At 35.5% G+C, this 17,710-nt stretch overlaps 1 protein-coding gene across 1 annotated transcript in view; it reads left to right on the top strand.

Annotated features, from left to right (window-relative positions):
• LOC150105439 (polycystin-1-like protein 1) overlaps nt 1-17,710 on the top strand; it is a 724,085-nt gene that overhangs the window by 145,288 nt on the left and 561,087 nt on the right. The window contains exons 14-15 of the mRNA XM_090394152.1: nt 5,778-5,909; nt 14,350-14,460. Of these exons, the coding sequence (XP_090250278.1) occupies nt 5,778-5,909; nt 14,350-14,460 (243 nt within the window). The remainder of the gene's footprint in view (nt 1-5,777; nt 5,910-14,349; nt 14,461-17,710) is intronic.

Here is a 17,710-nt window from a genome sequence, read left to right as displayed (position 1 = left end):
TAGTCCATATGTGGCCTAATCAGAGCCTTATACAACAGAACCAAAATCTGCTTACTTCTACAAGCCAGTGTCATCGCACAATTTGGCTATCTGTTCTCTAAATTTTAGATCCTTATTCAGCATCACCCCCATGATCTCTTATTTGCTCCACCTCCAACATATTCCTGCTAAGAGTAAATTCTGCATTCTATCTTTGTTTTCCAAATTATAAAACCTTACATTTCTGGTATTTCCACTCCTGTGCCCATTCACTCAGTCCATTCGAGTCTTCTTGTAAGGCCATAACATCTGCTCTACTCCCTCATAGTTCATCCTAACTTTGGATCATCTGCAATCAACTGAATATTATCATTATTATTAATATCCCAAGACCTCATGGAGTCAAAGACTTATCTGGGAGGTCCTTTTATCACACACACACACACACACAGCTCATCATACCATGTCTTAAACACACTCAAATTCTCTGCAGACACCACAACTCTCAGACAAGGCATTCCAATCATTTACAACTGTGCACGAAAAAAACCTGCTTCTCACTCTCCCCTACTCATACCCTCTTTATACAGTTTCCAGGGATGACCTCTGGTTCTCCCCTTGATCTCCCACTATTTTCTGTAGAACTTCTCCAGCATTGATCCTATAACAACCCCTTATTAACGTGTAGGTCTCTAATCATATCTCCCCTCTTTCTCCTGTCCACCAGACTCTGCAAATTACATCTTCTCAATCTCTCCTCATACTCAACATTCCAGAGGTTAGAAACCACTTTAGACAGTCGCTTTTGGACCCTCTCCAACATCTCTTCATCCTTCTGAAAACCAGGTGACCAAATCTGGGCACAATAGTCCATGTGTAGCCTAATCAAAACCTTATACAACAAAACAAGAATCTCCCTACCTTCTACAAGTCAGTGTCCTCTGCATCATTCCCAGAAGCATTTGTGTTTTCTTCACAATTTTGGCTATGTGTCCCCTAAATTTCAGATCCGTGTCCAGTGTCACCCCAAGATCTCTTATTTCCTCAACCTCGAACAATATATCCTCACCAAGTATAAATTCTGCATCCAATCTTTGTTTTCAAAATTTTAAAACCTTACATTTTGCAATATTGAACTCACATCCCCATTTCCGTACCCAATCACTCAATTTATTTAAGTCTTCTTGTAAGGCCACAGCATCTTCTCTACTGTTCATGGTTCGTCCCAACTATGCATCATCTGCAAACATTCTATCTTTGTTTATCTATCTTTATCAATATCCCTGTTATTCAAATCTTTCAAAATATCATTAGCAACACCTGAAGCACACCATTATTGACTTTTCCCTTCTGGGATAATGCTTCACCATATTAACTAGTTTATACCTGTCAGACAGCAAATCTCCAATCCAATGCACTAGTCTAATATACAACCCCATCCACTCTAGTTTGAACAACTCATCATGCAGGAATCTATCAAAAGAATTTGCAATGTCTAAGTATACCACTGTGTACTGTGTGCATTGCTGCTGTCATCTTATTGTAATAAATAAGTAGATTACTGATACTTGCTTTCCTTTAGCAAATTAGTACTGTATCTCAAAGTCAATGCTATTGTTTACATCCCAGTTTTAGATCCTGACAGAAATTGGCCTATAATTTGAGGCTTGCCTTCCTTGCACTCCTTTGGAACCTAACCCAGTGTAAGACTCCTATTAAACGAATATGTCAAGACAGATGTCAACTCCCTGGCACATTCCATCAAAATACATGATGATATATATCATCAAGTCCCACTGCCTTATTAGCATCAAGTTTGTTTAATACCCCATATAGCTTCCTTACTCCCACTCAGTTTTTCCTCATCATCCAATGCTTTCAAACTCTCCATGAAGTCACTTTCACAAAAGATCTTTATGAACTCATCAAATACTGTATCTCAACTACAGGGTGTTCGGGATAAATTTGACATATTTATAATTAATTATATTTTTCCGTAAGTTACATGTATTAACACACACTTCTCTTCATTTAAAAGTTTGGACCCTTCTTCATTCATATACAAGATGTCAGAAAGGATGGATAGCTGGAACCCACCTGAATCATGGAAGAGAATAACTTGTATCATGACGATTCGTGCCCGCCATCAAAATAAGGATATTACGACTGCTGCCCAATGCTCCCTGAATACAGTAAAAACAATCAGGCATGAACTAGAGACTTGCAATGGTGACTACGAGGATGTAGCAAGAAGAAAGATCCCTAGCAGACGATCTGATTGCGTTCGTACAGCAGAATTCCTCGCAAATCTGCAGGAACAGGTGTTGAAGAACCCTGGCATTGGAATTCGGGCTTTGTTCGTGGAGTTGCTAACTGTAGTCAAGCCCTGGATAACAAGGGTAGCCAATGGTAGGCCGTATGTATGGCAGCAGGATTCGGCCCCTTGCCACACCTCTGGGAAAAGTCAAAAATGGTTGTCTGAAAATTTCTACGACTTCACCAGTCCAAATGTTTGGCCTCCAAACTCCCCAGACCTTAACCCCATGGATTATTTTGTATGGGGCGCAGTTGAAAAAGACACCAATCGCACTTCCAGTAATACAAAAGCCCAGTTAATGGATAAAATTAAAACAGTTTTTGCGGCCCTTCCCAGGGAGACTGTAGCATCAGCTTGTTCGAGGTTCCGAAGCAGAATTGAAGCTGTGATCGATGCTAATGGTGGTTATTTTGAGTAAATCTTGTTGATAGTATTGTAATTAACTCTGCCTGTAATGTTTTTTTGTCAATTCATTAAATTTAATAGATACAAAGAAGATTTTCTTTTTCCTTACGAAACTGTCAAATTTATCCCGAACACCCTGTATATTCTCCACAACAGTTTTCCTTATACCATTTCCTCCAATCATGTTATTCTACCATAATCATTTTTTTTTTTTTTTTTTTTTTTTTTTTTTTTTTTACTGACTTCTCAACTGAGTCAACCTCCTTGCTCCATAATGCCTTTTTTCTCTGTACTGCATGCTCAATTTCTTCATTCATCCATTTCACACCTTCCTGATTTAACTTTCTGAACTTTGGAATACATTTAGACATTGCTTCTACTAGATAGTTCTTGACTATGACCCAAGCAGCATTGATCTCCTTTTCACTCAAATTCTCATTTCATGCTACAGTTGCAAGCTGTCTCGATCTTTTCATGATTATCAGCCCTTGTGGTTCCACAAAAAGCTTTTCCTCACACCAAGGCAATCACTTTGTGGTCACTTTCACCAACTGCAGAGAGATTTGACACCTCATTTATAATAACATCCTCTAATGAGATGATCAAATTCAAGACTCTCAATCCTTGTGTGCTCTCTGTCATGTACTGCCTGAGGTAGTTGTCTCTCAAAAACTCTAGAAACTCATTTTCTTTACTTCCAGTTGCTATCTCATCAACCAAATCTACATTGCCCTAATTAAAATCACCCTTTTCTCATTTGCTTGACTGAATTGCTTATACATTTCCTGGTCACTGTCCTCCACATTATGAGGTCTACAACAATCCAACGAAGTATTTCAATCTATTCACCTGTATCTTACATTTGACTGTCTCAAAACAACTAGCACTATTTCTCGCTTGTATCTCTAACTTGTATGAGATTCAATCTCTCCTTCCTTATTGTCTGCTTTATAACAAATATATCCTTCTTGCTCAGATTCATTCTCTGCACTCATTACTCTCCCTTTCAATAGCAACAGTCTCTCCAAACAATTCATGCTAAAAGCATTCAAATGCAGTCCATCACTCTTATACAGTTCAGTTCTTCCTTCAAACTCATTCCACACATTAAGCTGCTAACATATTCATAATTCTAGCTCTATGCCTCATCTCATCACTGTGATACCTGAACAACACAGTGATTACCTTTCATATCACACTGTTATCTTTTATCCTTCTCAAGAACCTCCTGATATCCAATCTTACATTCTCCTTATTCTTATTGAAATCATTTGTCTCCCTACCAGCATTACCAACTCAATTGTTCATTTACTCCTCATATCCATTGCCTCAATTATTCTATTCAGGTTACCTCCGAGAGAACAATCTTTGTGCATATGCTCATTCACCACATCTCTAATAAACAAATCACCATACAATGCCATTCATGGGTCTTTTCTTACCTCTTTCATCCATATCTCCAGTTCTTTTCATTTTACTCCAGATCTGCCTCACCTTCATCAGATCCACTTTCATATCTTCAGTCCTCTTTTTGCTATCATTCACCATTCACTCTCAGTGTTTTATTGCCTGTCACTCACAGTTGTTCAACGTCAATCCCCACTTGCCATCTTTCTTTTACTCTGCTTTTCAATGTCTTTACTGCCTGTTTTATCGTTAATTTAACTCTGTTTTTCAATATCATTATTGCTCGCTTTATCCTGAAATCCTTACTTCCACCCACTTTCTGAACCTTTGCACAGTCTTTAACTGCCATGTCCCTACTTATATTTAAACAGTGTAAGCTTGGTCTTAATCAAGCCTCATGGTCCTTCAGAATATTGCATTTTCTACATGCCCACACTCAGTCTCTTCTCTTATTCAGCCTTTCTATATAAATATCTGTAACATCTTTCTACTGATACATACTACACTTATGTAACGTACTATTTTTGAAAAGTCCATGCTGTTTACTTTATTTGTCTTCCATGCTGCCCTACACAATGATTAGTCGTTCACCACCATGCTGTATCAGTGTGCTAACAAAAACAATGAATTTGTGATAATATCTCCTAAGAAATTTATCCAAACACTGTGTTTCACACTCAAATATCTCATAGCAACACTCAGTCTACAAATTAGACAATATCAGCATACATTTAAATAATGAAATTTATTTATCTTGCTCCAGCCTAAATGATGACCGATGTTTAGTGATTACCAAAAATCCAAAATATTTTTAGTTAGTTAGCTATTTGCATCTGAAGTTGTATGGTCACTTCTGTAACTTATGTGGTTTTGCAAGTGAGATCTTCTGCTAGAATTAGTATTTTCACAGATTCTCTTTCTACACGTTAGTAGGATGATCACAAACTGCTGGTGGGATTCGAACCTGCAGTCTCTTGGCTGGATAGTGGATATGCTAACTGCTTGACCAGTCTAGCCATATAGAGTATGACTACTGACATGATTTCTGATATCGCTACTTTCCAATTATATCAGCTTTAGATTTTTAGATTAATATTTCGTCATTTCAGTTCATTTTTCACTTGTGCCTCTGTTAGTATTATAGAAATATTTCTTTTTGCCATGTTTGCTTTGTGCTTGTACATTTCAATGCCATATGATTGAAATGTATTATAAAGCTTCTTCTGCTTTTGAATGTTGATATTGATTCATCTTTTCATAGTTTTAATATTTCTTGGATCTTTGTGTATGTCAGTGAGTGAATGAAGTAGGGGTCAGATCATGTTTTCTCATTATTGAAAATATGACTGTATGATAGTCCATTCTGCCTCTTCTTTTACTACCTTTTTTTAAATGTTACAATAATCATAATTTTTTGCCTTATAGTATTAGTTCTTATGACATAATTTTAAAATAATATCGATATATCATCAAATTTAATGGAAAGTGAGCAAAAAAAGTGTTACCCTGATATTCTAAACAGTATAAAAAATATAACTTTTTGTAACTTTAATAACAAAAAAAAAAAAATTCATAATTCCTTAATTTTTAATAATTTTTCCTGCTGGATATACTACATCTGCATATACAACGTTTACTCTCTCTCATTTTTGTTATTTATATATTTCAGCCTTGAACATTCATGATTTTATGCCACAGAGGTCAAATTCCTTTCTACAATATCCTTCTCATGATCACCAGTTTCAGATCACTGAGGAAGGACTACCAGGAGAAGGAGGAAGTGCTGCTGCAAGAGATCAAAGTAGGCAAATTTTTTATTATAATTTTTGATTTGTAGGTTCAGCATTTTTAGCCATCTGCTTGGTTGAGAGGTTAGCATATCCTCTCCATCCAATAGGCTTTAGGTTGGAATCTCTCACCATGTGCTTAAATATTTTTTATGGGTGACTTTAAGTTAGAGATGAATTTCATATCAGTGTGAGACCACCACCACTCTGTTTGCTGGAAGTCTGAGGTGGCTCGAACAGTTGCTGTTGGTCACTTCAGCAGAGTTTCTGGATTATTTAAACCTTAGCCCATCCACAGAACTGACACTGTTAATGTATTGCAAGCTAACACCTTTTGTGCATGGAATTCATATAAAAAAAATAAAATAATAATTTTATTTTTTTAATTATTTAAAACAATTATTAGAAAAACAGGTGTTTTAGGATGCAGATTATACAATTAATGGTGAATTTTGAAGGAGTGTGTGTGTTGGGGGGGGATGAGAGATATGTGAGTTATGATTGACAGAAACTTAGTTTAGGCATTGCATTGCTAAAATTGTAAGACATCCCGACAGATTATGGCAATAATGAGGAGAACATTGACATACAGAAGCAAGGAGGTTATGGTTCCTTGCTTCTGCACATCAGGCTACATATTTACTTTTGCATGTAGATTTGGTTACCCGGCTTTCACAGGGATGAGGATGTATTGGAGAAGGTCCAGAGAAGGTTTACTAAGTCATTATCAGTTCTATGGAATGTCAGATACGAGTAGAGATCGAGGGAATGAAACTTACAGAGCTTTGCGAATAGAAGGGAAGATGGGTTATTCTTGAGACATAAGCTGGCAAGGAGTCGTTACCAGATTAATGTGGAGGAGATTTTTCATAGAGTTGAGGGAAGCAAGGGTAGAACTAGAGGCTATCCATGGAAGCTATATAAGGAGAGTGTGAACAGGAGGGTGAGAAGTTGGTTCTTTGTATGGAGAGTGATTGGTGGGTGGAATGCATTATCTGGACGTGTGGTAAGTTCTGAAACTGTCAATGAGTTTAAGTTATATTTTGATGATCTTTTGGATGAGATCATATGGATCACCTGTAACTAGTCCTTTGACTCAATGCAGGTCATATGTTAATAATAATAACAATAATAACATTACACATAAAACATTGACTGTAAAATTCACACTATTTCAGAGATAGTATTTATAATTCTTAGGGTTTAGGAATACAGAAAATAGCAGTTATCTGCCATTATCTTTTCACTGAAAGTTTGATTCAACAGATTCAGTAATGAAAATGATTTGAAATTGAGGAAAGAATATTGTAAATGGAATCGGTTGATACAGATGTATTGGATGTCTGGAGTAGCTATTTTTGAAACATAAAATGAGAATCAGTCTGAGTATATCAAAAGTATATCTTTTTTATTACTTTAGGGAGAAAAGCCATTAGAAATCCACAATGTGGAAAAAGGCATCCAGAGTAAATAACATTCTCATGTGGAAGGCTCAAATATGTAATTATAAAAATTTTGCACTGGCAATACTGCATGATTCTGAAGGCCTGTTAAGAAACTTGAATTCTGGAATAGAATTCAATCTTGATTGGAGCAGAACTATTGTACCCATATATATTTATAAAATAAAAGAGAAATAAAAATGAATGTGAGAATAACAAATTCATTTCCCTACTGAATTTTCTAGGTATCATCTCTGCAGCCATGCTCCAGAAGCATAAAAAAAAAAAATTGTGGAAGGGAAACTTGGAGAAGATCAAGCTAGGTTCAGGCAAAATAGGGGTGTCATAATTGGATTTTGAGTTGCCATTAGAAGATATAAAGAAGGTAAATGAAGATGATCTAGGCCCAGATATTTTGAAGACAGAAGTAGAAATGGCTATTAAAGAACTAAAATGTGGAAAGGCAGAAGGAATAGATTAAATACCTGCAGAATTCCTGAAATAACTTCAGAAGAAAGGAACTGAAGAAATAACCAAAATAATAAATTTAATTTATAACAAAGGAGAACTACCAAAAGATTTTATGACCTTAATATTTATACCTATACCAAAGAAAAGTAATGCAGTGAACTGCAAGGATTTTAGAACAATAAGCCTCATTTCCCATACATGAAAAATACTTATGAGAATCTTAACACGAACAATTGCATCTAAAGTGGAAGAATTTCTTGGAGAAGATCAGTTTGGTTTCAGGAAGGGTAGGGGGAAACAAAAGATGTGATTGGACTGTTAAGAATAGTAAGTGAAAGAAGTCTAGAAGTGAATAAAGAAGTTAACATCTGTTATATAGATTTCGAGAAAGCTTTTGGCTATGTAGAATGGGATAAGATGGTGGAAGTAATGGAAAAGATTGGTATAGATTGGAAAGACAGAAGGCTAATTATCTCACTATATATGGGACAAACTGCCATGGTGAGAGACATATATTGTACAACAGAACCAGGTATCATTGGACAAAGAGTAAGACAAGGCTGTTCAACATGTATTCTGAAGCAATGCTAAAAGAAGCACTGGAGAATTCGGAAGAAGGAATAAAGATGGGAGGTAGACAGATATTTGCAATAAAATATGCAGATGACAAGGCATTACTGTCAAACACTAAAACAGGACTACAACATCTGTTGAACAGATTACTGGAATCCTGTATCAGTTATGGAATGAAAATTAACATCAGAAAAACAAAGGTGATGAAAATAGCCAGGAAAGTGGCAAATATGGATATCAATAAATGGGGAAAAACTGAATCAAGTAAAGATATTTAAATATCTAGGAAGTGTTATTAGCAGTGATGGAAGATGTAAAAGTGAAATAAAAGTAAGAATAGCGATGGGAAGAGATGCCTTTAATAGAAAATGGAATTTATTCAGAAGTAAAATGGATAGAAACCTGAAGAAAAGACTAATAAAATGTTATCTGCGGAATGTTTTCCTCTATGCAGCTGAAACTTGGACATTGAAGAAAGAAGAAATTAAGATTTTGGAAAGCTTTGGGATGTGGATTTGGAGAAGGATGGAAAAAATCAAATGAACAGATAAAATAGCTAATGAAGAGGTCTTAAAAAGAGTAGAAGAAGAAAGAAGTCTGTTAAGGAGGATAAAAAGAAGCAAGGGAAACTGGATCAGACATATTCTGAGAGGGAATGGAATCATCAGAGATGCCATCGAAGGAAAAATAGACGGAAAAAGACCCAGATGAAGAGTAAGATAAACAATGCTAGATGACATGCTGAATGGAGACAGGTACACAACCTTGAAAGAGAAGGCTCAGAAAAGAAGAGAGTGAAAGGAAAGTTTCTGCTACTAAAAGAAGAACCTGCTCAATTGCAGAATACTAAAGAAGAAGAAGAATTGGATTTTCACTTTAAGACAAATCACCAAGCATTTGTATTTAATTTTTTATAGATTTAGAGATGGCACATGGCAAAGTGCCAAGAGGAAAAATTTTTTAAAATGCTACAGTTATATGGTGTAAATGGAACATTATGGAATGAAGTTTAATTGAACAAAAGATATAGTTGATTATTTTGTGTTATATAGCGATGGAGATGAACATCTGTCCGGTGGACTGACCATTTTAATTAATCATGAAATAGAAAAATAAAATACAGAAATACACTTTCGTTATGATCAAATTATAATAGTTAAAAATCAATAGAAGCTACTTAAATATTATGGGAGTCGCTTCCCCTGAAAACAGGATTCTGAACTGTTGCATGAGAAACTATGAAAACAAATAAATAAATGCAATAAAAAGGATTGTATACATTTATTTATAGAAAGAGGTCTTAATGCTTGGTTTGGAAGTAATCTAATCCCAAATGTTATAGATAAATATGGAAAAAAATGCATGAATAATAATAGTCAAGAATTATTAGTTTTGTATTTTGTTATTTATTTATTTATTTATTTATTTGAAAAATAGAATATAAAGTAATATGCTTGGAATGGGAGGGAAAACAGGATCTGGAATTGTCTTTATCCTTACTAATCGCAAACTAGTTCCACATATATGAAATACTTTGTGAGTATGAAGCATACTCACTTGCTGGAGTTTATTGGAAGAATTGGAGGAAGCAAAAGATCATGGGGTGATTATTGACAGAAATTCAGAGGACATAGTGCAGTGAAGTTCAGAGTACATATTGTAAAGGTTGCAGAAACAACTCAGAGAATTGCTGCAATATTGAGGAGTATATTAGAGTTTTAGCAGGTTTACAGACAAAAAATACTGATTATGGTGGTAATAGGCAGTAGATGGTAGTAAAAGAAAATTCCTCTGCTTTTTTGCCATTTATCGCTACTAGAGGGCAAAGATAGAGTAAGATGTGTTAGCAACATGTCTGTGGAAAAAGATAAGTTTGCGATATAATTTACTATAGCTTTGTGCTACAGATCTGCAGGAGTCTAATGTAGATAGAAAGTATTATCTGTTGGTAATTTGTATTTAATATTTCAGCATACTTTCTCTTCAAGGAAAAGTACAGTAGTGAAAGTTGGTTGCTGGAGAAAAGATCAGTTATATTTTCTGGAATATTTTTGAAGAATTTTATTTTTTCACAAAACATTTATTTAATTAATGATACTTAGACTGAATGCATATTAATTGCTGAGGTTATTAGTAGGTATTGTAGTCAATTTTGTTGTATAACAGTTAAGGGAAACAAAAATGGTGGTAAGAACTAGGTCAGCCAGATGCATGGCATGAAAATCAAATGAGTTTATTGGTGTGGATCTTACTAAGATGGTTTTTTGTCAGGAGTGTAATATGTATATGTGGGCAAATGCATGTTTGTTGAGGGACTAAACAAGAGAAGCAAGAAAGTTGGAGCCTGTAGAAAGTGTAATATATTAATAGAATGTGGTGATTTGAATGAAAATTGGGAACTGGAAGTGAAGAATACCAGATGAAAGGGGAAGCAATGGATGTAAGAATAAGAATGATAGGCAGAAAAAATTTTCATGACCACAGCCAAATGTGGACATAAATTTATTGCCAGCATACTAATAAATTATATTACACAAAAAATGTATTATACTTTCATACAAATTAAATTGCAATATATCTGTGGCAAAAGTTACAAATTTTCTAAGTTAAGGAAATAATGTACAGTGCTTACAGGAAACTATGTGGAGAGACATTTCAGTATGGAATATGTCCACCTCAAACTGCAATGCAGCTCTCACAATGTCATACCATGCTTGGCACCAAGTAATTCAGGAGTTCTCTAGGCAAACTGGACCACTCCTCTTTCAGAGCAAGGATAAGGCCTTGTTTGTTTCCTGGAGAGTAATTTTGAGCAGTAATATTTATTGCATCTTTATTGCATTCCAAATGTGTTCTATGGGGTTAAGATCTGAGGAGCATGCTGACCACTCGGTATGATTAATATCTTCGGTCTCCAGAAGTATCTCCATTGCTCATGTACAATGTGGCGTGCCATTGTCATTCATAAAGAATTCTTTGCCTACAACACCATAGAACAATCAAACATGATGTTGAAGAACTTCGTTACAGTATCGTTCACCAGTTCCAGTCCCTTTTTCCAGCACAAGTAACTCAGTGCATCCATTAAGTATAATGACTCTCCACACAATGATCCCAGCACTGCCGATTTATCCCTTTCAAGAACATTCTTGCATTGGTAAGTAATATCACTTTCACCCCAGATCAAGTGTCATCTAGAATTGGAGGAAGGACTAAAATAACTCTCATCTGTAAAGAGTACATTGGCTCATTGGTGTCTTTTCCAATTTTTATGGATACAACACCACTGAAAAAATACTCTATGATGTGGATAAAGGGACATAGACCATAGGCCTATTTGTTGCAGATGTTTTGCCACAGTTTGTTGAGATATCTGTATACATGTGCTTGAATGGAACTGACCTGCCATGGTGTGTCGATTATGTTTTGCTATTTTAACCAAAAAGCTATCTTAATGCTCCTTGTAGCTAAAGATCTGTCTTCATACTCTCCAGTAGTATGAGGGCAACCTATTAGCAAATGTCTGGAACACATTCCATTGGTTTGAAATGGTGTTGTATCCAGGCTCTAGGCAGTGTTTCAAACCAATGGAATGTGTTCCAGACATTTGCTAATAGGTTGCCCTCATACTACTGGAGAGTAATCAGTAATAATTCTGGTGCCTCCTTCAAGCTTTCCAATAATTCTTCTCCACATGAAATCATCTAGATGATCTTTGAGATATTACAAGATATCCAAGTTTGCAATTTTATTCCTTCATGAATAAAGTTTGGACACAATTCACTTAGCACAGTCTTTTGCCTTTTATCCTGTTGAGTGCCACCATGTGCCCCAAACTTGTGGGAAGGCTTATGTGTTCATTGTACATGTTGATTAATTTTAAAGGTATAGATAAGAACACAGACTGATAAGAAAATAACTATTTATTAACTTATTTTATTGCTGATATTTCGCTAGTATTCTATTCTGCATCTTCAGAGCACAAAAACAGTTTGTCACAATTGTTGTCTCGCACACTGTGACAAACTGTTTTTTTGCTCCAAAGATGCTGGATAGTATACCAGCAAAATATCAGCAATAAAATAAGTTAATAAATAGTTATTTTCTTATCGGGTTGTGTTCTCATCTATACGTTAAAATCAATTGACATACCACATGCCCCCTTTGCATTCAGTTGGAAAATTTGAATGTGTGTACCTGCTCTCTACTCAAAATCGTCAGTTATATAAATTGCCACAAGCCGATTCATCTGAATCTTTGGTTGTAATCTTCAGAAATTAGTGTTCATCCTAAGGTTTTAGACACTAGTGTATATCCAGAGATGTTACTAAGGGTGCCAAATGAGAGTGTAATCAAGAAAATCTTTGATGAAAAAAGGCCAGGTGGAAGATGACAAACAGAGAAGACAAAAGAAAACTTGGATGGATGATGTAAAGGAGGATATACAAAAGTTGAGAGTCTGGCAATAGACTAGAATAAAAAATGCAGAAGATAACAGAGAACAATGTTAAACCGGGATTGTGCGTGGTCTGTAGAATTATCAGGTAAGTACAAAGTATAAAATATTGCCAGAATAAATAAATAAGTATAAACGAAAAGTTAAGCAAAAGTAATTATTTATTTTTTATTAATTTTCATTCTTTTATGATAAGTGTTTACTTTGCTTTTACATATGATTAGAAATTCATTTATATTTGATTAGAAATGCTTTAATACTTTGAGTCCTAGACCTATTGGGACTTAAAAAACCCTGTGTCCTGAACATTTTTAGCTCTATTTAAAAAATTGCTGTGTAGTATTTCTATGGAATATCCAAATAGTTATTTTTTGTCTTTTAGTTAGCATCTTTGACAATTAATTGGAACAAAAATTTTTAGGCATGCATGTGATATGGGCTCCAGAAATGGTTTGCAAAAAATCAAGGTTTTTGAAAAAAATAAAATAAATAAAAAGTTAATTTTTTATTAGTTTCTACTTATATGTACTTCTTCAGTGTTCAAAATTCAACAAATTCGGTCAAAATATTGCTTTGATGTTACATAAATAATGAAAATTATAAATAAAATGTATGTGTGTGTTATTATTATGACAAAAATATCATTTTACATAGCGGTATACATCACTATAATTATCCCCTGTTGGCCACAAAAGTAGAATAGTGAATTATTGAATTAGGCCATTCAGTTTTTAAATGCCGTGACTTCGCGTGTGATCGTGAACACGACTTGCTGGACGGCCTCGAATTTGGTCACCCCTTGTTCAACATTCTGCATCACTGTTGCTTGGCTTGGAGCTCACATTTGTGGGGAGATCTGCTTCCTCTTGTTCTGGATCACTGTCTGCGCAATCATCTAATTCAGATCCTTTGTTATCAAGTTTTTCCTCGAGCATTTGTTCTAATTTGTGTTCAGTCTAGAACTGCTTTACACCCCCTGCTTTAGGCACCACTGGGTCCTTGTCTGTCCATGGTGACAGAGAAATTCAAACTGATCTCTCAGGTCATAAGAAGAGAGTCAGAAATCCCTTAAATTGTTTATATTGGAGCAACCAGAGTTATGCTGGCACGGTGTAATATAAACATGAACACATGCAATCATGCATGATGCAGCCGATGGGCAGGCGTTACGATATACTAATATAAATTCCCTTTTTTATTGATAAAAGTCAACCATCCTCATGGATAATGAAGCTGAAGGTTCAGATTTCACTACAGTACAGTCTGTTAATGAATTTCAAGCATATATTATTATTTTCAGAATTTTTAATTTAGCGATGTAAATATACATCAATGTGATTCTGGGTGTACTTGTGAACAATGTAAATTTACATCAATAGGACTCAAAGTGTTAATATTAAACATGTTGGAGGATACCTTATTTAAATTGAAACAGTAGTTTGCTTTTGTTGGCAAATTAATTTTCAACTTATGAAGTTTTTAACTTTACTAATTAATTTTTTTTTTTATTAGCTGGCCTGCAGAATCATGGTTCTGTCCTTGTTGTTTCAGAAGAAGAAGAAGGTATTTTAGAAGGTAAAAGTAAAGGAAGAGGAGTAGTATCCAGTAGTGATGATAAAATTGGTAAACATAATTTAATATTCCATTTAGTGTGAAAATTTCACTTCATTTTTCCTATAGTTCTGCAAAAAAAAAAAATTTAAGCATTTTAAATATAGTCCATCATAAGGCATGATCCTCTTGAGCAACAACAAATAAGTAATAATCATCACTATTTGTCATCTTGTTCATCATTTGCAACAGATGACTGACTGTGTGGATGAGTGTCAGGTGAGGGTGAATGAAAAGAGATTAGGAGACTTGAGAGAATGTTAGCTGACATTTGTAAAACATGAAGGAGTGCAAGAAAGACAAGAGAATGAGAGAAGACAAGAAATAGGGAAGAGAAAGGAAGATAAATAGAAGACAGTTGAGTGGGAGAGCAAATCAAAAGAGTGTATGAGAAGGAGGTTTGAGCTCATTCAGTTTCAATGGTTAAGTTTCATCAGGTGTCACCACTCCTTGAGCTGAATTCAGTCACTCCTAACATGGAGTACAGATGCTGTTTGCAGCAGATTCACTGAATACCGTCGCTGCTTGAGATCAGCATATCTGGCTACCCTCACTTAGTTTAGCCTATAGGTCAACACAGTTTACCAGGGTGTGGCCACTACCAGTTTACAGTAGTTTCTTGGAGCCATAAGTGAGAGCTGGGTGTCCAGTAAGAGCCAATCCATCTGAACCACAGTTATGTGCGACCATCCAAGTGGAGAGGTACTATCTCTCCTCGACATCCCATACACACAAAAAAAAATAATAATAATATTAACATTAACTACTGAAATGGGTTGACTAAGAAATTACTAGTAGTATCTCTGCTGGATAGACTAAGAAATGAAGACATAAGGAAACGACTAAAACAAGAAATAACAATCATAGACAAAATCCAGGAAAGAAGACTGCAATGGTTTAGACATGTGACCAGAATGGGAACAGAAAATATTACCATCTAAAGCCCTGTATACAACAATGGAAGGTTAAAAGATTGAAAGGGCATCCCAGAATTAGATGAATAGTCAAAATAAAAGAAGATCCAAAAACCAAATCACAACAAGTGAAACCAAACTGGACAGAATTTTTTGGACGCTCTAGGGCCAGACAGAAGTGAAAAGAGTTCATTCAGCCTCATCATCATCATCCACATAGATGATGGAAGAGAGAAAAGATAAGAAGGGGGGAGGGGAGGCCAGCATAAAAGAAATGAATAAATCTTTGAGCATTAATGTATCAATATGTATTTGATGATTCAGGTTGTGCATAAAAGAAAGATAAGAAAGTATGTGTTTTCTGCAACAATCTTCTTCTTATTATTATTATGTGACACCTCCAAGGAGTCCAAAGATTCATTGAAGGAGAGCACCTACTCTATAACTCTCCATCTCCACCATTTAATCCACCAACTACAGCAAACCGCATCATCTACACTAACACCATCTACTGTCCACCATCATCACTAATATTTCCACAGACAATCACAAACATATATGCCTATGACTGATTCAAATCCACTGCCTTTTGGCTAGAGATCAGATATGCTAACCACTTGGCCATTCAGGTGAATATATGAGTGTTACTGTAGAAATGAAGAATGATCAAAATATGTATGAGATAATAGTAGTGGTTAGTATAAATGAGAAAAAGTATAATTCAGATTGCAAAAAATATTTGAGAACAGTTTTACAAAATTCTCTACAAAGTAATATGAGGGGTAACAGAGTGGGTATGTTATCACGGAGTTGAAATCAGCAGTGATAATAAATTACATGAAAGCAAGAATGTGTAGGAATAGATATTTAGAATATGTAGTTATTTGTACATTTGAAGACAAGAGAGAGAGAGCATGTAAGAGATGGATTGAATCTATACAAGGAGGAATGCACGGTGCCTTAGGTTCAAAGCTATATAACGGAGAGGAGACCTCTACATAGCCTTCAAATGAATGTGGAGAACCGACCAGGGCTTCTGACCTAATGTCCAATCCTCACCTTCTCGTGGTGCACCCTGTTAGGTAATCTACCTGGATACTGAACGGACGAGGATGGGCTGGCAATTTGGAATTTAGTCGACCAAATTGTATTCTTATTGGCTTAAACCAAAATTTCAAATGATGGTACAACATGACAGAATTTCATGCCGGCTGGGGCATCACCTGGTTAAACAAGGCCCCCATTGTTTTTGCAAGGGAACCAGGGCAAACAGCGAAAAGTCAGTGACTGGAACAAACCCTAAAACTTACACCAACTCAACATCACCAGAATTCAAGATCAGTACTATCAACATAAGATGAATGGCAAAGAAATGGAGCTAGCTGAGGAATTGGATAAGTACCAGATCGACATAATAGGGGGTGACTGAAACAAAAAGGACAAAAACTCGTGAGATCTTTCTGAGCAATAAATACAAAATATTATATACAGGCAATGACAATCAAGGAAAAGAAGTAGTAGCCATGGTATTCAACGCTAAATCCGGGGCTAGTCTTCTTGAATGGCAGGCAGTCTCAAGTAAAGTGATGTGGGCAAATATGAGAATGGGGAACTGACAATGAGACTTATTTGTGCCTATGGTCCTACAGAAGGTTCTACTAAGGTAGAAGTGGAGGAATTTTTTGAGGTCTTAGAGAAAGCAACTGACACAATGAAAAAGAAAATGTTGGTCCTTGTTGGGGATCTAAATAGAAGAAAGGAAATGATTGTCAGATATACAAAAATATTTTGGGAAAATTTGGAGAAAAGAGCAAAGCTAATAATAATGGCAAATACCTGTTGGATTTCTGCTCAGGACATGGACTGGTTATTACTAACACCATGTTCCAACATAAAAATGTGCACAAATTCACATGGAGAGAAGAGGCAAGGAATAAGAAAAGTCTCATTGACTATCATTTAAATTAAGGGAATATTAAATCCCGCATTGTTTTAAAACTGAATACGAAACTCAAAGATTGGAATCAGAAAGTTTCATGCTGAATATAGTAAACTATAAAAGTATCGGCGGTTACTAGCGTGAGCTAATGCAAGTAGTACTAGTACGTAGTACAATACCAGGCAACTCGCAGCAAAGGTGGTAAAGTTCTGATCGCTATTCTTGGCATTTTCCATAATGTAAAAACACATTTCCTAGGAAATTTATGCTGTTATTACATTATGGTGGGAGGTTACTACCCAGACCGGTTTCAGCCTTTTTTGAGGCTTCATCAGTGAGTAGCTAGACCAAATTAATACCAAAGTGTATAGCGAAAAGAACTTATATACTCTGCTATATGAGTTGTCAA

The sequence above is a fragment of the Typopeltis vanoorti genome, chromosome 6 (genome assembly GCF_054136105.1).
Source record: "Typopeltis vanoorti isolate ZY-2024b chromosome 6, IOZ_Tvanoo_1.0, whole genome shotgun sequence".
In the NCBI taxonomy this organism is placed as follows: Eukaryota; Metazoa; Arthropoda; class Arachnida; order Uropygi; family Thelyphonidae; genus Typopeltis; species Typopeltis vanoorti.
Note: the sequence above shows the minus strand (reverse complement) of the source record. Positions and strands in the feature narration are given on the sequence as shown.